This window comes from Schistocerca serialis, chromosome 1 (genome assembly GCF_023864345.2).
Source record: "Schistocerca serialis cubense isolate TAMUIC-IGC-003099 chromosome 1, iqSchSeri2.2, whole genome shotgun sequence".
Classification (NCBI taxonomy): domain Eukaryota; kingdom Metazoa; phylum Arthropoda; class Insecta; order Orthoptera; family Acrididae; genus Schistocerca; species Schistocerca serialis.
The window spans coordinates 962,745,030-962,767,149 of record NC_064638.1 but is presented as its reverse complement, the minus strand read 5'-3'; the positions used below and the strand labels follow the sequence as shown (position 1 = coordinate 962,767,149).

At 39.5% G+C, this 22,120-nt stretch overlaps 1 protein-coding gene across 1 annotated transcript in view; it reads right to left on the bottom strand.

The window, feature by feature from the left end:
- LOC126452593 (GATOR complex protein Iml1) overlaps positions 1-22,120 on the bottom strand; it is a 572,541-nt gene that overhangs the window by 416,914 nt on the left and 133,507 nt on the right. The window contains exons 11-13 of the mRNA XM_050091115.1: positions 9,612-9,853; positions 5,365-5,589; positions 4,561-4,743 (exon numbers count right to left, since the gene is read on the bottom strand). Coding sequence (XP_049947072.1) covers positions 4,561-4,743; positions 5,365-5,589; positions 9,612-9,853 — 650 coding nt within the window. The remainder of the gene's footprint in view (positions 1-4,560; positions 4,744-5,364; positions 5,590-9,611; positions 9,854-22,120) is intronic.

Genomic DNA, 22,120 nt, shown 5'->3' with positions numbered 1-22,120 from the left:
GCCTACCTGTTGGATCATAAGCCTTTTTAAAGTCGACAAAAGTTACCACAGTATTGCTACACTGTCTCATTTGCAAGATTGTCTTTAAGTTCCATATCTGTTATGCAAGATCGACCTTTGCAAAGCCTGCCTGATACTCTCCTGTAAACTGGTCCACCTGTTCTTTTAGTCAACTTAACACGACTTTTGAAGAGTATTTTTTATACCACAGGGACCAAAGAAATTTCCCTGTAGTTATTTGGATTGGTTTTCATTCCTTTTTTTATGGAGAGAATGAATTAATGCACATATGCACTCTGCAAGTATTTGTTCAGTTTCAAAAATGTTTGATGTAGTTCTGTGAGTTACTAGAGTGAGGTTATTGTCATTTAATTCCCTACTTCTGCTATTATTCCATCTTCCCCAGGAGACTTCTTGCTCTGCAAATAGTTGGTTATTTCCTTTACTTCTTTAAGAGATTGTGGCTCTGAATCAGGATTGTATGGGGGTTTTTCAAAATCTAGTTGTTCTATCGGAGACTCGCAGTTGAAAAGTGAGTGAAAATAATTAGCTAAAATTTGACAGCTATTTCTTGTGGTGGTTTCCAGTGATCCGTCAGGCTGACAAAAGCACAGATTAAGTGGTTGATATGGTTGATATCCTGTCAGGTTTTTCTTGAAAATTTTGTAAAAATTTTTGGTGTTGTTCTTGATAAACTCTTGTTCAATGTTTTTAAGCTTGTTTATACCATATTTACACTTTTTGCTTCGTATTGCCTTAGATCAACTTTTATGTGTTGTCAAAAATTCCTGCCATTGTTGCTACTGAAAGTTTTCCATTCTTGTAATCGCTCTTCTATTGCTTGATCATATGCACTGTTCCACCACCTGTGCTTTCTCCTTCTTGGGGTCTCCCTATTCTCATAGTGCCTTTTCTGAACTTCTGCAAGTTCCTTCCAATGTGTTGGATTTGATTGCCTAATTTACTGAAGAACTTCTCTCTTGCTGAGTTTCTGGTGTTCTGGATGAATTCTGAACGTTTTAGTCATTTGTGGTTTTTTTCTGTTAGGTTGAAATTTGCAGAAAATGGTGGTCTGACTCAAAAAAAGCCTTTCTTGTTTATGCATTGAGTATTTACTTCGTATTCTTATGGGATATAGCAACGTGGCCTATCAGAAACTCACCCAAAGTCGAGTTTGGTGATCTCCATGTCATAAGTTTGTTTGCAGGTTTAAGGAATTGTGTGAACATGATTTTTTAAGATAAAAATTTTCGCAGAAGCTGATTAATATCTCACCACTTTTATTTGATTTCTTGTGTGCCATGTGAGTTCCTGTATTTTCCTGATTTTTTTCTGTTTGGCGAGTTGTCCACTGAAATCTCATAAAGGAATTTTCACATGATGTGTAGGGATTTTACCTGAGGTTTCCCCCAGTAGTTCACAGAAGTCATCTATTACCTGCGGATCTCTTCTCCTGTAATCATTCATTGGAGCATGTGCATTTACCAGTGTGTGTGTGTGTGTGTGTGTGTGTGTGTGTGTGTGTGTGTGTCTTGTTTCCAGATTTTACTCAGATTGTGGATACACTGTTAGCAAACATCTCAAAATGTTCTCTAGTGGTTTACCTCAAATTATTTTTACACAATACACTAATAAACATTCAGACAGACATAGGCTACAATTTTTTTTGAACAAGAATATATATAGGTTGTCTCTTAAAACTGACTGCAAGAAAGAATGCCATGCTGTGAAAATGTGCGATTGTGTTGTCATTCTTGCAATCAAACCATTACACAAATTGGTCCTCCTATATATATTCTTTACTCTTTTATATACAAAATTGACTGCAAGGAATAAACCAAACCAGCAATCTGTTGTGTAGACACAACAGTTGGCTGTTTTGGTTTGTTCCTCGCAGTCAATTTTAACAGAAAACAGGTAAGTTGTATTTATGGCTTATCAGCTTATGATCAGAATACTACTACAGAATCAGAATCATCTGAAACTTTGTAATACAACCCATTTTCAGCTTAAAACTATGTGATGTACTGTCTTTGAAGCTACTGTACCCATAGATCCAGCTACTATCCTCACAAATCCAGCAGATCTACATCTATCTACATCTACGTGGCTTCCCTGCAAATCACATTTAAGTGCCTGGCAGAGGGTTCATTGAACCACCTTCACAATTCTCTATTATTCCAATCTCGTATAACGTGCGGAAAAAACAAACACTTGTATCTTTCCATACGAGCTCTAATTTCCCTTATTTTATCGTGGTGATTGTTCCTCCCTATGTAGGTTGGTGTCAACAAAATAGTTTCGCGTCCAGAGGAGAAAGTTGGTGATAGGAATTTCATGAGAAGATTCCATTGCAACAAAAAACGCCTTTCTTTTAATGATGTCCAGCCCAAATCCTGTATCATATCAGTGACACTCTCTTCATATTTTGCGATAATATAAAACATGCTGCCATTCTTTGAACCTTTCAATGTACTCCATCAGTCTTATCTGGTAAGGATCCCACACCGCACAGCAGTATTCTACAAGGGGATGGACAAGCATAGTGTAGACAGTCTCCTTAGTAGATCTGTTACATTTTCTAAGTATCCTGCCAATAAAACGCAGTCTTTGGTTAGCCTTCCCCACAACATTTTCTGTGTGTTCCTTCCAATTTAAGTTGTTCATAATTGTAATACCTAGGTATTTAGCAGAATTTACAGCTTTTAGATTAGACTGGTTTATCGTGTAACCAAAGTTTAATGAATTCCTTTTAACACTCATGTGGATGACCTCACACTTTTTGTCATTTAGGGTCAACTGCCAATTTTCACACCATTCAGATATCTTTTCTAAATCATTTTGCAATTTGTTTTGATCTTCTGGTGACTTTATTAGTCAATAAATGACAGTGTCATCTGCAAACAACCTAAGACGGCTTCTCAGATTGTCTCCCAAATCATTTATATAGATAAGGAACAGCAACGGGCCAATAACACTACCTTTGGGAATGCCAGAAATCACTTCTGTTTTACTCAATGACTTTCCATCAATTGCTATGAACTGTGACCTCTCTGACAGGAAATCACAAATCCAGTCACATAACTGAGACGATATTCCATAATCACGCAATTTCACTACAAGCTGCTTGTGTGGTACAGTATCACAAGCCTTCCAGAAATCCAGAAATATGGAATCGATCTGAAATCCCTCGTCAATAGCATTCAACACTTCATGTGAATAAAGAGCTAGTTGTGTTTCACAAGAGCGAGTTTTCTAAAACCATGTCGACTGTGTTTCAATAGACAGTTTTCTTTAAGGTAATTCATAATGTTTGAACACAATATATATTCCAGAATCCTGCTGCATATTAACGTTAACAATATGGGCCTGTAATTTAGTGGGTTACTCCTACTACTTTTCTTCAATATTGGTGTGACCTGTGCAACTTTTCAGTCTTTGGGTATGGTTCTTTTGTCGAGCGAATGGTTGTATATGATAAGTATGGAGCTAATGCATCAGCGTTCTCCGAAAGGAACCTAACTGGTATACAGTCAGGACCAGAAGACTTGCTTTTACTAAGTGATTTAAGTTTCTTCACTGCTCTGAGTGTATTTACTTCTACATTACTCATGTTGGCAGCTGTTCTCAATTCGAATTCTAGAATATTTACTTCGTCTTCTTTTGTGAAGGCATTTCGGAAGGCTGTGTTTAGTAACTCTGCTTTGGCAGCACTGTCTTCAATAGTATCTCCACTGCTATTGCGCAGAGAAGGCATTGATTGTTTCTTGCCGCTAACATACTTCACATACAACCAGAATCTCTTTGGATTTTCTGCCAAGTTTTGAGGCACTGAAGTCCGTGCTAAATTTTGAGCTTCTGTAAAAGATTGCCAATCTTGGGGATTTTGCATCTGTTTGAATTTGGCATGTTTGTTTCGTTGTTTCTGCAACAGAGGTATCTCTCATAACCCATCTACAAATGATCCTGAACCAAACCATTTACTCATTTATTTAAGCAACTTAAATTCCAAATCACGGTTTTGTTTGCAATATCAATAAACAAATCTTAAGGAAAGGGGGGGGGGGGGAGGGGGGTGATAAAATGGCCGGGGAGCAGGGGGGGGGGAGGGGGGGTGGAAGGCAGGAAATGGACAGAGAGATGGGGGAGATGGACAGAGAAAGGAGAGAGTATGACATCACGACTTAAATCCTAATTTCCCATACATATTTAGCAATTGCAAAGCATTATTTGGTTTGCTAATATAAATATTAAGTGGTACAGATAACACATGATACATAATAAGGCTATGAATATCCTTCTATAAATACTTTTGATAGCAGAAGGAAGACAATATCATGTCTCCACTGCACTTCAACCAAAAAAAAACCTTCCAATATAAGTACAAAAAAGATTTAAATCTGTAAAGGTAAATGGACAACATGGGCAGCTGTTGAACACACTACCACCTATAAATTTAATATGGACACCAATTTGTTGCAGGTAGTATAAATTTCTTAATATTATCAAATGCAATTTTGTATGTTTTGAAAGGCTTATACTGAGAATCTTGTTACTCACTGTCCTGAAATGCTACTTGTGATGACGATCTTTGTAGTGGTCTCGAAACACTTGATGAAGATGAGTTCTCATTTTGGGGAGATGAGCTTAAAGTAGCTGTCCCATCAAATATAGGTTGATCACTTGCAGGTATTGTAGGTACAGCCTGATAATGATGCTGCTGAATTAGCACTCCAGTAGGTCCTATAAAAATGGATATAGATTTTACCAGTTACGTTAATCCAGAACCAAAAACCTGAGCTTAGTTCATATTTATTTAAATCTTACATAATAACAGGCAGGCCTGTCATGAATCCATGTCAGATACATGTTTCATGGAACAAGTTGGAGAGATGTTAGAAGGATCTATATAGTAACCAAAATTTACATATTTTGTCTATCACTGGGTCGTAATAAACATGTTTTATGTTTTTAAGAGAGATACTGGCAATGAAATTTTGGAAAATGATTGAGTGGATGGGAGTGCAGCTAACAAAGTATCCTGCAATACAAACTATAAATTGAAGATTACATTATCGTTAAGAGAGATGTATCTCAGACTGGCTGCAAAGAATCACGTGGTTAATGTGATTCAATTGTCACATGAAAGAAAACACATCTGAAAATAATTAAGGGTGACTGGAGTTCAAATCTCTTGAATGGACAGTTGGAGGTCTGAAAAATTGCCTCAAAATGGTCATGCCCAGACTACTACTCAATAATGCATAGGTACCAATACAATAAAAAAGTACTAAGAGTTCTCCATAAGAAATTTTCATGTTCAATAGGTGTATAATACAAAAAGCTGTTACTATGAATACAAACCTTTAGGGAAAATATGAGTCCAGCGTCTCCTGTTTGATGTCAACTTTATTGTTACATGAGAAGGATCAAATGGATTAATTAGTGCTCTTCCTGTCCGTGGAAAATTGACTTGTCCTTGGGGCATGTTGCTTGGAGATCCAGCACTTCCAACAACAGGTCGGACTGGAGGAGATGTTTCAGCTTCCTGTATTTCAGACTGTATTGCAAATGCTTTCTGCTTAAGTGCTGGAATACATTTCAAAAATTCAAAATTCTTGCAAGAATAACCATCAATTGACAGTGCAACAAAAAATGATTTTTTTTTTTTTTTTTAGTTTACTATTGCAATGGAAATATTTACTTGCTTCCTGAACATATTTCATCCAACAAATCAGATAGCATGTGGAGGTTTTTTCTATAAATATCTATCATTAACTCCACATTTGATGACAAATTATGTAGGTTTCTCTTGAATAGGGAAGAGTCATTTATATAGTTTTATCTGAAATTGTATAAAGCTGAACTAAATCAAACACAAGTGAAAGGAACTGTTATTCCGGTATAAATCAAACAAGCCAATGTCACGGAAAAGACCTTTAACCCACATGTGAATGTAGTAATATACATTTGTCTACTTGTTGAATAAATTTCATTCACATCCTTAGCTCTTAACTAGTGTCCATCAGGCAAGAGGAGTGTTCTTAGTTCACTGAGAATAACATGGCCCCCCCCCCCCCCTCCCCCATACAGAGCAAATTTTACAATTGATATTGGACAGGTCAAAGATAAGTTACAATAATACATAGTATTAGCAAAATAGTAGGCAAATGAAAAATAGGTACCTATTACAATTAATTTTGTTACATATTCAGAATTCTCTGACAGAACAGTAACAGTGCTTTATTAGAAATGCCTTTAGTTTAGATTTAAATATTGGATGAGTAGCATTTTTTATTTCCTCTGGTATCATATTGTGTAGTATTACACCAAAGTTAATTATGCTCCTCTGACAGGTGGTTGTTCTGTGGTATTTTTGATGTATATTGTATTTCCCTCTAGTACTATAGTTATGTACATTTTTGTTCTGTAGCAGTTTGCTTGTTTTCAGGAGGTAGTGAACAAGATAGTTTCATAAATGAATAAACTTGGAACATTTAGAGCACCAAGCTCAGTAAAACTGGATTTACAGGACTCCATCTTTTTAAGGCCAAAAATTATTCTTAGAGCTCTTTTTTGCATTCTAAAAAACTTTACACTGTGAATTGAGTATCCCCAGAAAACGATCCCATATCAGACTAGTGAGTGGAATTGTGCATAGTATGCTTGCAGTACTGTTGTTTTGCTTGTTGTAGCCTTTAAAATTCTTAGCCCATTGCACACAGATGATAGTTTTCTAGACAAGTTATTTATGTGTGTCCCACTTTAAGTCTTGCTGAACCTATAGACCCAAAAATTTTGTGACATTTACATTTTCTAGGGGATCGTTTTTTAATTGTGCTTGAATAGACATATGATTAGTTGGAGGAATTAAACGCAAATCGACACACACAGCTTTTTCAGTATTTATAATGAGTTTGTTTTTTGTGAACCACTCAAAGTCTTTTCATAGAACTTTCTGCTGTGGACTGCAAAGTTCCTGGACTGGATCCAGTGAGCAATATGCTGGTGTCATAGGCAAACAGGATAGTTTTTGTGGGACTCATATATTCAACTAAGTCGTCCACATAAATCAAGAAAAGTAGTGGACCTAAGACTGAGCCCTGTGGTACACCATATTTATTGGTAATTTGCTAGAAAGAAAGGAGTTGTTTCTTGTTTTATTCATTTTGTTGAATTCATACTGAATTGATACTTTTTGCCTGCGGTTTTTTAGGTATGAACATAACCAGCTATGTGCTGCACCTATTACTCCTCATCTTTCTAATTGTTCGAGCAGAATGCTATGGTCCAGGATGTCAAAGGCTTTTGATAGATCTAGAATTATACCTGCAGCTAATTTATATTGATCAAGGGATTTTAAAATGCAGTCTAAGAATTGGAAATTGCTGTCTGTGTAGATCTAGACTTTCTAAAACCATGTTGCTGTACTGTAAGAGGTGCATATTTATTTATGAAACTTAAAGCCTGTCATAGAAGAGTTTTTTTAGAATTTTTTAGAAGGAAATTAACTGTGACACGGGTCGGTAGTTTGATACTTTTTCAGAAGAACCCTTTTTTAGCATTGGTGAAACTTTTGCTACTTTAAAAATATCTGGAAATACACCAGTTTTTAAAATAAATCATTTGACAGATACGAACACACTGTTATTGAATATATCTACATGCTACTCTACAGTTTCCAAAACTATGTATTTCCAATTTTCTTGACACTTCAGTGGCCATTTTAACTACCTGTAGCTAAAACAGTAAGAAAGAAGGAAACATACAATATGAGTCTTCAATTACGTACACAAAGCTATGAAAATAACGACACAAAATGTATCAACATGAGAGTAAATCCATCATTCATTCATTCAATCCTAAATCACATGGTTGACGTCAAATATTGATGTATGCATACCACATTGGTCTTATGACAAATACTGAACAAGCAACTGAATATTAGCAATAAGAGCTGTTAATAAAAGCAGGAAAAATTCTCAAACAAAACTGTTTTAACTAACTGTCATGAAATTACTTACAACAGATTCTTCAAACTCAGTTATTTTACAAATGTTGAAAAGTAAATCACTTTCCATGGCAATATATGTATTCTACTTCAGATGGTGAAACACTGATGAGACTCTGCTTGCATACACACCATGAGATCGTTATTCTGGATGAGACAAATATGGAACCCTTGTACACTTTCCTTTCAATGTTAGGATTTCCCAAATCAGCATCTATGAAACCAGTAATATCTTCTTCTCACTCAATACAGGTCAGATTCTCATGTACAATTCCTTTGAAATATCGCAAGAATTTAGTTAGTTTCTCATCAGTGAACAATATTATGATTATTTCTGATTCAAGAAACTGACTGCATAATTTCAGTCAGGTTGAGTACCATCACCAATGTATGACAGAGCTGTAGCCAATACTCTGACTGGATAATGAGTGCTGGCTCATATGGTGGAGGCTGTTAAATCTACCTTGCCTTCAATTGTTAATGTAGTCCTTATCAGTCTGTAAATGTTCATCCTGAATTGGTACAAAATTTCTCCATTGTAACCATCTTGACTTAATGTCTTTGTTCGGGTTTGGCAATGAAGCAGAGAAATCCTACGCAACTCGAAGCCATCTCTAGTCAGAGAGCAGTGTAACTCTAGTCATGTCTCAGCAACTAATATAGCTTTCAGATTTGTTCAAAGAACTGAATAGCACATATATCAGCAAGCTGAGGTCAAGCACTAGCACTAACCTTGTACTCAACAGCTGTCAACAAGCTCAGATTTTGTCAAGTCAAAACTCAATTTTTTCTATCTTAGCAGCAGTTTAAGACCCAGGAGCATTAATCAAACGGATATCACAATACCTCACCACCTCAGTGTTGTTTCACAACAGAAAGGACATAGGGCAGCCAGATGACAACCCACCCCAGGAGGTATTACTGTCTTGTCTGAAGGGTTTCCTTGATTATTACAATATGAATGGCTTTTTTCTGTTTTACCATCTGTAATATGGACAACCACAGACAAATTATTGGTATCTTCATGGAAGGCCACTTAAATCACACATGGAAGCTTCCCATGAGTCACATAATCCCTAAAAAAGGTTTGAATAATTAACATAAATCAGTGAACTGCATTCCAGTAGTATGATCATGTCAGTCAACCCAGAAACCTGTTAGAAGAGTTTGGGAGTAAAGGGGAGGACCTTATGACAAGTAAAAGCTCTGATATGGTCTATCAGGCATGCTCAGCGGTGTAAGTGGAAGCACAATGCCTATGAAAGACAGAGACCTGGGTTCCCACCCTAAGCTGGACATGCCGTATTAACTTGATACATACACTAACTTCAGTAATTACTTTGGAAGGTTGAATAATATTTTAATTAACATGTGTTTCTCAATTGAAGATAGATTCAAAAAATTTTCCTCCAATATAGAAACTGTATCAGTGCTATGAGTAAATGAATAACTGCAGTGTTCGTCATTAAAATCAAGTGTTCAACAGGCAGAGGGGGAAAAAAGTTTTGAAGGAAAGAAAGAAGAGGGAGTGAAACAAAAGAAAAGTCTTTGAATTTCTTGAGAAGAATACTTCTTACATTCATTATTAAGTGAAACTTACATTCTGCATTTCCAGATGACTGCTGTGGTGATGATGCATGACTTGAGTGGTGATATGGGATGGAAATTGCAGCTGAACGAGGCGCAGAACTGCCTGTTGGAGAGCCAATATCACCCCCTGAATGATGAATGTCTGGGTCTGACATTTTTCTGCTCACAGTTTTTTGTCCACTGCTTGACTGAGTTTCCAGGGTCCCACTCCTTCTGGTACGGCTATTCATGCGTTGTAAACTACGAGAAAACCTGGAAATGATTCAAAAACTCAGAATGTTACTTCACTTTTCTAAAATATAACAGTCTCTCATCAAATGAAAGGAAGGTTATGAACAGGTAGTGTATCGTGCAACATTTTCACACACTTTAAATGTTAAACAAAACTATCTGCTTATTATCTGATCTTGAGAATGTACAGCTTCAACTGCAAATTCACTTACTGCCAAAAATACAGAAAGAAAGGATTATATTCCTGAATCCCTTAGAATGCTCTTGATTGATCTCATCTACATTAAAAGCCATCCCACATACATCAACAAGTTGCTCAATTAATATTGCCACCATTCTGATCGACATCTACCAGCTAAAACCCATGGGATCAGCAAAAATGTTCTCTAACTGTGAGTACTTACATAAACCTTAAAAAAATGACCCACTTCACACAAAACTGTTAACAGAAGACAGAATAACATTTCACTAGTCATCAAATATTCACAATTGTTGCATTATACAAGATAACACACCTGACTTTATTACTAACGCCACTCTGTGTTTATAACCAGTGTAAGGGCTTCCAATTAATAATGATGACACATGCATACATAAAATGTCAAAAGGATTTAGGAAACTGTGTATTAAGAAACTTTTTAACTCCTCGAAAGTCTTTTTTAAATTTAAATTTTGGTAAACAAATCTGATAGGAGGGGGGGAGAATCTAAATTATAGAAACTTTTAGGCTTTACATTTTGAAGTATTTTGAGTTTAATTCAGGCAGAGGAAAACTAAAACACTTGACAATTAATACCATAGAAGAATATTAGAAAATAAAGTAATTTCATATACCTGTCAGTGTTCCTCACTTTCTAAAATATAATGCAAAAAATTTTGAAACTCAGCTGGAAAGTGGGAGGAGTAAGATGATAAGCTTCTAGTAATTAGGAAACTGGGGCACCACAGTCATGTAATAATCAGGTTCCCATTTCTGTAAATGTGACGTTTTGGTTCTAACAATGATGGAAAGGAATATTTTCTGCTACCTTTTTTCCCCTAATTAAATTGTCTTTGGTGTACATGCCATACAGTCAATATTTTATTGCATGGTGGTGCATTTCTAAATAGTCAGAGGTGCGCTATTATCAGACATTCTTTACAAGACAGCTAGTAAGACAGATATAAATAACCAGTATCATGACTTACATCCTCCTTGAAAGTACTGGAAAAAAATATGTACACAACAAGAACACACAAACAAACTAATTATACGGTGGAATCAAAATAGAAACTCCACGTTGGAATATCACCAATGTAAGAAAAAACAGATTACCATTTACCATAATGATGACATATTAAGTTGCAGGCAGACACATTTAACACCACTCACAAATAAGCTTTCAGACACATCAGAAAAGGAAAGAGAAACTCGACATTCATTCAAAAAAAGCAAGTACATCTCATCCACACATGACTTATCTCAGGCAGCTTGGCCCAGAATGCAACTGTCAAGTAGAATGGAAGCACCAATCTCGAGGTGTCAGGGAAGGGGGACACATAGCAGTGTATGAGTGGAGGGAGAGAGGAGCACTGTCTATATTGCTAACAGGCGCAGTTCCAGGAGGTTTTGGGGCAAGGAGGTAGGGAAAACAGAGTGAAAGAGGAGAGAAGAAGGGAAAGATGGCCAGGTGTGTAAGCATACAGTGGCAAACAAAGAAAGTAGGAGAAAAGAATGGGAAAGACGTGGCATGACAGAGAGGAAGCAACTGTTGGGAAGAGAGAGTGAGGAAAGTATATTACCATAAGTTGAGGCCAGGATGGTTAGGAGAGTGCAGAATGAGTTGTAAGGATAACTCCTATCTGCACAGTTCAGAGAAGCTGACAGCGGAGGAGAGGATTCAGATGGCTTGGGTAGTGAAGCATCCATTAAAATCAAGCTTGTTATGTTTATCTGCATGCTGTGCTACAGAATGGTCTACTTTGCTCGTAGCCACAGTTTGGCAGGGGCGGTTCATTCTGGTGGATAGCTAGTTGGTAGTAAAAGATGTGCCATGATTGAACCAGATATTGTATATGACATGACTGCTTTCAGAGGTGGCCTGCCCACTGATGGGGAAGGAAAACCTGTGACAGGACTGGAATAGGAAGTCCAGGTTGGACAGTTTAGGCAGGTCCTGCACCTGAGTATTCCACAGGGATATGATCCCCATGGGAAGGGGTTGGGATTGGGAGTGGCATACAGATGGACTAGGATGTTGTGGATGTTGAGTTCTCAATAGAAAACCACTTTAGAAGGGGTAGGAAGGATCTTGGGTAGCATTACTTTAATTTCAGGGCATGACGATATGTAATCAAAGCACTGACGAAGAATGTGAACCAGTTGTACCCCTCCAGGGTGATATTAAATGATGAAGAAGGCACTGCTTTGTAGCTGGTTCTTGAGGGTGATAGGAGATTGGGGTTGTGAGGGAAATGGTACTGGAAATCTGTTTGCATACCAGGTCTGTGGGTATAGCCTTTCTGCTAAGGACTTGGTGAGGCCCTCAGTATAGTAGACATGGGGAGTTATTCTCACTGTAGGTATGCCATCCTCAGGTGTTCAGGCAGTATGGGAGGGATTTTTTGGTGCGGAAGGCATTACAGCTGTCGAAATGCAGGTACTGTTGTTGGCTGGTGGGTTTAATGTGGACAGAGGTGTGGATGGAGCCATTACAGAGGAGGTCAACATCTAGGAAAGTGGCATGCTGGGTTGAGGAGGGCCACATGAAGCAGATGGGACAGAAGGTGTTGACATTGTGAAGGAAAGAAAAAAGGGTGTATCGGCACTGAGTCCAGATCATGAAGACTCATCAATGAACATGAACCAGATAGGGGTTTGATGTTTTGAGAGGCTAGGAAGGCACCCTCTGTATGGTCCATAAAAAGGCTGGTATAGGATGTTGCCATGTGGTTGCCCATGGCAATGTCGGATATTTGTTTATATACCTTCCCTTCAAATGAGAAGCAGTTACGGGTTAGGATAAAGTTAGTAAGGTGTATGAGGAATGAAGTAGTGGGTTTCGAGTCTGAAGGAAATTGGGAAAGGTAGTGATCAATAGTGGTAAGACCACGGGCATGAGAGCTGTTGGTGTATAGGGAGGTGGCATCAACAGTGATGAGTGCGGATCCAGCCGGTAAAGTGATGGGGATGGTGGAGAGTTAGTGAAGGAAATGGTTGGTGTCTGATGTGGGAGGCTAGATTATGGGCAGTTTGTTGGAGGTGTTGGTCAATGAGTGCCAAAATTCTTTCAGTGGGGAAACAATAACCAGCCACAATGCGGCATACAGGATTGTTGGACTTGTGGGTTTTGGAGAGCATATAGCAGGCAGGTGTGTGGGGTTTAATAGGGGTGATGAGGGAAATAGATTCAGGGGAGATGTTCTGCGAAGGACCAAAAGCTTTAAGCAAGGATTGGAGTTTGTGTTGGAATTCTGGGATGGGATCACTGTGGCATAGTTTATAGGTGGAGGACTCACATAATTGGTGGAGGCTTTCTGCCAGGCGGTCACTGCAATTCATGAAACAGTGGTGGAACCTTTGTCTGCAGGTAGGATGATGAGATCATTATCTGTTTTGAGGTTGTGAATGGCTGTTCTTTCTTCTACTGAAAGGTCGGTGTTCTTAAGGACGGACCTGAGGGAGAATGGTGAGGCTAATTTGGAAGTAAAGAGGGAAGGTGACCAGCAGGTGGTCAGGTGATAGGATCTCAGTTGGATGGTGGTATGAATTGGAAGAGGCAGGGTTTGATGTTGGAATTAGGGTGGTCTTCATTGGAGGAACTGGTGGCAAAGAAGTGCTTCCACTGCAGGGACCGGAAGAAGGTGACTAGGTCTTTGTCGAGTCAAGTGTGGTTAAATTTGGGTGTAGGGATAAAGGCGAGGCCTTTGGATGAGTCCTTTGGATAGGACTGAAGCTTCTGTTGAGCTGAGGATTTTGGTGGAAAGGTAGGGGAATGTTTTAGCTCTTGATTTGGACTTTGCGGAGGGTTGGTAGGGAGTCTTGGGGATGTGGAAAATTGAAAAGGTCAGCTAGACAGTGTTTAGCTGCTATGGGGGTGCGTGAGAAGGAACACTACGAGTAAGACAGGGAATGGATAGTGGTGCCCCAAGTCAGCAGTAAGACATCAGCAGGTTGGATAACTAATGGAGGAGGCATCTGGAATGCTCCTCCATGTGCTGGAGAGCAAGAGATTCAATTTCAGAGATGTAAAGTATGGAGTAGAGATTGCAGAGTAGTAGTATCTTGCGGAGGGAGCAGAGGTGGCTCTGGGATGCCTGTTCCATGGAAAAGTTTTTGCAGTACCAGGTTTGTGAGTGCCAGGGATTGGCAGAGTCTGAAAAGGTGTAGGTCACTGTGAAAGGAGGGGTGGTACCCAGAGAAAGGAATCTTTGCAGTTGGGCCATTTGGTGGGACTTCAAGGTTCAGGCGGCATTTCAGAAAAAGGATGTGGGACAGGGTTTCAGCCATCGAAAGGGATACTTTTCTGAACTGGTGCAAATGATGGAGCAAGGGTTCACTGTGACAGGAATGGTGCAAAGGAAACAGGAATGACACAAAAATTGGCAAAATAGGTGTTGATGGTTGTTAGAGGAGCTATATAAGCAAAAAGATGCATAAGAACAGGTGAAAATATGCAAAGACATGCAGAAACATGCACAGACACACAAGAACACACACAGATACGTCAAAATGTGCAAAAAGATGTAAAAATATGCAAAAAAATATGTGAAACAGTGTGAAACCACGTAAATACACACACAAATATGTCAAAAATGAACAGAAATATAGGTGAAAAGGGCCAATGAGGTACAGGACAGAGAATCTGGGGCATTCAATGCTGCATCTACAATTTGCGGGGTTCCGAAGTCGTCTGTGTTGTGTGCGGACGATCACTGATACAGTGTGGCTCGGAAGTAGATGTAGTTTGAAAGGCGGTGAATAAACACAAGAAAGATGAGGAAAAACAGACACTGAGAAGTGTAATGTTATAATGAAGGGTAACAAAGGAATACTTCACAGGGTTGTAGGATGGAACAAAGCCATTCCACAAAACTCAAACAATGGAAACTTAAGGTAAGAATATCTACAATGTAGGAAAACACAGATTGGTACTTACCATACAGAAGAAACGTCAAGTTGCAGACAGTTGCACCCTAATCTCAATACTGAGCCCTGGCTCTTCCCTTTCATACCACCATCCAACCTTAACCCCCTCCCACCTAACCACACACTGGCCACCTTCCAAGAATTCCTTACCTCTAACCTATCTCACCATCGTTCCCCAGGTGCCTTCCTCAGTAGACCACCTTTCAGTAGAAGAAAGAACAGTTATACACAACCTCAAAACAAATACTGACCTGACCATCCTACCTGTGGAAAAGGTTCAACCACTGTTATTATGAATCACAGTGACTACCCGGCAGAAGGCCTCCACCAATTATCTGAGTCCTCCACCTATAAACTATGCCATAGTGATCCCATCCCAGAAGTCCAAAATAAACTCCAATCTCTGCTTAAGACCTTAACCCCATCCCAGAACATCTCACCCAAAAATATTTCCCTCCTCACCCTATTCTACCCTGCACACCCACCTTCTACCTTCTCCCCAAAATCCACAAACCCAACAATCTTGGATGCCCCATTGTGGCTGGTTATTGTGCCCCCACCGAAAGAATTTCAGCCTTCACCGACCAACACCTCCAACCAACTACCCATAATCTAGCCTCCCACGTCAAAGACAGCAACCACTTCCTTCACCAACTCTCCACCATCCCCATCCCTTTACCTCCTGGATCCCTATTCGTCACTGTTGACACCACCTCCTTATACACCAACATCCCACATGCCCATGGTCTTACCACTATTGAACACTATCTTTCCCAATTTCCTTCGGACTCCAAACCCACTACCTCATTCCTCATACACCTAACTAACTTTATCCTAACCTACAACTACTTCTCAATTGAAGGGAAGGTATGTAAACAAATCTGCGGCACACCAACATGGCACCCTCTTACTCCACCATTTTTATGGGCTATCTAGAGGACATCTTCCTAGCCTCCCAAAACACCAAACCCCTAGTCTGGTTCATGTTCATTGATGATACCAGTATCTGGACTCAGGGCCAAGAAACCCTACCTTCATTCCTTCACAATCTCACCATCATCTTTCCCATCCACTTCACATGTGCCTCCTCAACCCAGTGTGCAACTTTCCTAGATGTTGACCTCCTCTTTCCTGCTTCCTGATGGCTCCATCCCCAACTCTGCACACATTAAACAACCGCAACCCCTTGCTACAGGGATCATTCATTCATACATACATGCATACATTAATCCTTGTTCCATAGATCATGTATACGACACTTCATAATGATGTGGAATGTGTCACTTTAACATAAGTTTACCTTTTTTTTTTTTTTCCTACTTCATATCTAAGAATTCATTCACTGAGTAGAAAGAGCTGTCATTCAGAAATTCTTTTGATTTTCTTTTAAGTGTTGGTTGGCAATCTGTCCGACTTTTAATGCTATTTGGTAAATGACCAAAGATTTTTGTGCTAAAGTGAGATTTAATCCAGAATCTGAATGGGTAATTAATGACAAATTTCATACGTGAATACATGTGTTGCAAAGGTACTATGAATATCCCGAGTTCCTTAAATAAATGTCTGCAAGGTGATCTTGGGTGAGCCCCAGCTATTATTCTGAATACATGCTTTAGTGCAATGAATACTCTCTCTCTTAACGGCGAACTGCCCCAAAATATGATGCCATATGAAAGCAGTGATAGGGAACGGGCACAGTAGGCTAATTTACTGATATGATTATCACCAAAATTTGCAATAACCCCAATAACATAAGTAGGTGCACCTAACCATTTCAGCAGATCATCGATGTGTTTCTTCCAATTCAATTTCTCGTCAAAGCACACATCTACAAATTTTGAATATTCTGCCTTAGCAACAGACTTCTGTGCATAGTCTATATTTATCAATGGTGTTATGCCATTTACTGTAAAAACTGTATAAACCGTGTTTTCTCAAAATTTTGTGAGAGTCCATTTGCAGCGAACCACTTCATAATTTTCTGAAAGACATTATTTAATGTTTCCTCAGCTGATTCTTGCTTGCTGGGTGTGATTACTATACTTGTATCATCAGCAAAAAAAACTAGCTTGTATCTTCCTGAATATAGAGTGGCAAGACATTAATATATGTTAAAAACAATAAGGTACTCAAGACTGAACCCCGTGGGACACTGTTCTTGATACCTCCTCAGTTACAGAACTGTGCTGATTTTTGCAGACTATCTGTACTGTTACTTTCAACCTTCTGCATTCTTTCAGTTAAATATGAATTGAACCCTTTGTGTACTGTCCCACTCATACTACAATACTTAAGCTTATCCAGAAGAATTTCACAATTCACACAATTAAAAGCCTTTGAGAGATCACAAAATATCCTAATGGGTGATGTTCGGTTATTCAATGCATTTAATACCTGATCAGTGAAAGCATGTATAGCATTTTCTGTTGAAAAGTATTTCTGAATACCAAACAGACATTTTGTTACTACTTCATTTTTACAAATATGTGATGTTACTCTTGAATACGTTTCAGTGAGCTACTACAAATGTGGCTGAGAATCCTACTTATCTGTTGGGAACAAGATTTCAGTCCTCTATTGGAAATACCATCAAGTCTATGTGTGCTTTTACTTTTGAGTGAATTTATTATTTTCCTAATTTCAGTAGGAGAGGTGAGTTGAATTTCAATTTTATCAAATTGCATATGTATTGCCTCTTCCATTTACTGCCTTGCATTTTCTAATGAATATGCTCGATCCTATTTTCTCTACAACACTTGAAAATAATTATTAACGATTTTTCTACTTTTGGCTTCTTGTTAACAAATTTCCGTTGAGTCTGATAGAAATACAGTCTTCCTCTGCTCTCAGTTGCCCTGTTTCCCTTTTAACAATATTCCAAATTGTTCTAATTTTATTATCAGATGTGCTACTCTCAGACATAATGCACATACTTCTGGACTTTTTAAGAACTTTTCTTAGTACAGTGCAGTAGTTTTTATAATGGTTTCACAGTTTCAGGATCATTACTCCTCCTAGCTATAAGATACCTTTCCCTTTTCTGTTTACAATATATTTTTATCCCTTTAGTAAGCCATGGCTTTTTACATGGTTTCTTACAGTTATATTTTACTGTTTTCTTAGGAAATCTCTTTTCACATATACTCAAAAAGGTATCATGAAATAGGTTAAATTTTAAATTAGTGTCAGGTTCCCTGTACACCTCATCCCAGTCTAACTGTTGCAAGATTTCCCTAAAATTTTCAATCATTAAATTGTTAATTGCACCCACTATTTTGGAGGACTGTTTTACATTATTGTATGGAGCTATATCATATAATGTAATTAGCTGCGCATCATGATCAGACAGACCATTCTTAACAGGAAAAGTTTTAACCTTATTAAATTTACCTTAGTCTAGGAAAACATTATCTATCAGTCTGCTACTTTCCTGTACCACCTGAGTAGAAAAATAAATAACTGACCTCAAATTGAAAGAACCAAGTAATACTTCAAGGTAAAGCTTTCTATCGGACTCTTTCAGAAAACCTACATTGAAATCCCCACAAACAATAATTTGCTTTTCTCTGCCTGACAGATAGCAAAACAAGGAACCCAAGTTTTTCAAAAATTGTTGAAAATTTCTAAATGGGGACAGATACATGGCTACAGTTATAAAAGTGCCATTATTTAGTTTAAGCTCACATGCAAATGTTGTGTGTTGCTCTACACAAATTTTTTTAGTTTCCAAATTTTTCACACTATGACAGATTTTACACACATGGTAACTCCTCCCCTCTCCATAGTGTCTCTACTTACATGTGCTGAAAGCTTATATCCACCTAAACTTACCATTTCCATTCCCGTGACTTTATGATTTTCAGACAGGCATAGTACATCTATTCCACCCTCAGTTACTAAATCTTATAGACAAACAAGAAGCTCATCTACCTTGTTTTTTAATCCCCTGATATTCTGATGCAATACACTTACATTTATACTTACAATATACACCATTTTTCACTGTACTATTATGAGAACCTGGTGATATTTTAACATCTCTAGTAGCTGGCTGTATGAACTTCTCATTAAGCTTAATCTCAATCAATGCTGGACGATTGGACGCTGATCTTAGTCTAAAAAAGAAGTACTCCCATGAGTTTCAGTGACCCCCCCCCCCCCCCCTAAAGATTTTGCTATCATCCCAGCCAGTTTAGCCTTTCCTGTCCTATTGAGATGCAGGCCATGTGTTGTGAAGTCCCACCTACCCATACCATCAACAGGAACCAAACCTATGCCTGACAAAGTAGCTCCCTGAAGCAGCTGATCTCGCTCCATATTGAACCTCCTCACAGACCTGTTCGATTGGGGCAAATGATACCACATGAAAGCAGGAACCAAGCCAACATTTGTATGGTTCTTAGCAGATGTTATTTTTACCAGGTCACACTCAATATTGGAGCCCTGATCCCTGTCAATACTGTTTCCCAATACACTTACTACCTCAACACCGTCCTTCCTAAAACCCTTGCACAATGATCCTACATCCTCTATCACTTGGCTAAGAAATGCACTGGGCTTCAAAATACCTGTGACCTCATGCCTGTCACCTAATTTTTCTGGCAAGATCCGGCCCACACCTGTTCCATGGCTACAACCTAACAAAAGAGCTTTCCTCCTACTTTCTACTTTTTTTGAAACAATTGGTTTCCTAGTGAAAGTCTGTTGAGTGCTGACTACACTTACATCATATCCCTGTGGAAGACCCATGTGCAAAACCTGCCCAATCTACCCACCCAGCACTTCCTATTCCAGTCCTGTCACAGGTTTATCCTATGGCATCAGGAGTTGGGTCACCTGTGAAAGCAGCCGTGTCATTTACCAGCAGTGCTGCAATCATTGCACAGCTTTTTACATTGGTATGACTGCTGACTAGCTGCCCCACACAATGAATGGCCACTGCCAATCTGTGGCCAAGATCATCCTGGCCCCAATTCACAGTAGCACACTGTCCCCACACCCTGTACCCAATAGTTTCTGCCCCTTTGTCTTCTCTTGTCCTCATCACTCTCACCTCTCATGTCCTCATCATTCTCATCCCCACACTGCTCATTTGCAGCCCTCTACCAATGCATGAGCTGCCTTTCCCCAGTTCTTTTTTTCTCCACATCACTGCTCCACAAACTCCTGACACGGCACCTGTTGGCAGCCTAGTCCCTGCACACTCCACCAGACAGTGTTCGTCTCTCCCTCCACCAATATATATGACTGGCACTGTCCCTACCCCTACCCCTACCCCTACTCCTACCCCTACCCCTACCCCTACCCCTACCCCTGCCCCTTTCCCAGCCCATCCAGATTGCTGCTTGTATCCCACATGATGCTGCATTCTGGCCTCAGATGCTGGAGTTTGTGGTTGTGTGTGTGTGTGTGTGTGTGTGTGTGTGTGTGTGTGTGTGTGTGTGTGTGTGTTTTACTGACAAAATCTGTGGCCACAAGCTACATGTTAGTGTCTTTTAATTGTGCCTGTCTGCAACTTGATGTCTTTTCTTTACAGTAATGAGAAATCTGTCTTTTCCTGCATTGTTGATATTCCTACCTGTAGTTTCAATTGTTTCATTTTTGCCATAAATATACAGAGATACATAAAAATATGCACAAATAACAAAAATATGTCCAAATATGCAAAAATGCACGAAACCATGTAAATATATGCACAAATACATTAAAACACATAGAAACATGGGAGAAAAGGAACAGATGAGGTTTGGGACTACATGTAGGTTGCAATAAGGAGAGGGGGAAAGAGGATGGGTTACACTGAGGAGCACAAGTTCATGTGGCACGAGTAGGTGCAGAAAATAAAATGCTAAACTGCATCAGGATGAGGGATAAAACAGGATCAATACGAATAAATATCATTATAATTACGAGGAGGAAAAATTTGCAGCATCAGATCCTACGTCAACAATCCACATGGTTACGAAGCCATATGTTGTGTGTGGATGATCTGCTTCACCTGGTCCTCCTCAACCTAGTGTGCCACTTTCCTAGATGTTGACCTCCTCCCCTCTAATAGCTCCATCCACATCTCAGAGCACATTAAACCATCAACCACCAACAGTGCCTGCATTCTGACAGCTGTCATCACTTTCACACAAAAAAATTCCTCCCATACAGCCTGGCCACCGGGGGATGGTGGTGGTTTTTGGGGGAAGGAGACCAGACAGCGAGGTCATCGGTCTCATCGGATTAGGGAAGGACGGGGAAGGAAGTCGGCCGTGCCCTTTGAAAGGAACCATCCCGGCATTTGCCTGGAGCGATTTAGGGAAATCACGGAAAACCTAAATCAGGATGGCCGGAAGCGGGATTGACCACCGGGGGATGAAATAACTGCAGTGACAAGAAATTCCTTGCCCAGTATGCTGATGGTATCACCAAGGCCTTCACAGACAGGCACTAGCCCCAAGACCTAGTCTGCAAACAGATGTCTTGTGCCATTTCCACTCACACCCCCAATCCTCCACAGAGGAGTGCCCCCTTCATCACCTGATACCAACCCATACTGGAACAAGTGAATCACATCCCTCACCAGGGCTTTGACTACCTACTGTCATGCCCTGAAATGAGGGACATCCTACGAGAGATATTTCCCACCTCTCCTAAAGTGGTGTCTGTTGCCCAACCAACCTCTACAACATCCCACTCCATCCCTGTGCTTCTCTTCACTCCAAACCCTTGCCACAAGAACCATATACCTATGGAAGACCCAGGTGCAAGACCTACTCAATCTACCCACCCAGCACTTCCTATTCCAGTGCTGTCAGAGGTTTATCCTACCCCATCAGGGGCTGGGCCATCTGTGAAAGCTGTCATGTCATTTACCAGCTCTGCTGCAATCATTGCACAGCTTTTTATATTGGTATCACTACCAACCAGGTGCCAACCATGATGAATGGCCACCACAATGCTGTGGCCAAGCACAAAGTAGACTACCATGTGGCACAACAAGCAGCTGAACAAACATGCTTAATTTTAATGGCTGCTTCACTACCTGCGCCATTTGGATTCTCCCCTCCACCACCAGCTTTTCTGAACTGTGTAGATGTGATTTATGGTTGCAACAAATTTTATGCCCCAAAAACTGTCCCAGCTTCAATGCCCACACCCTCTACCCAACA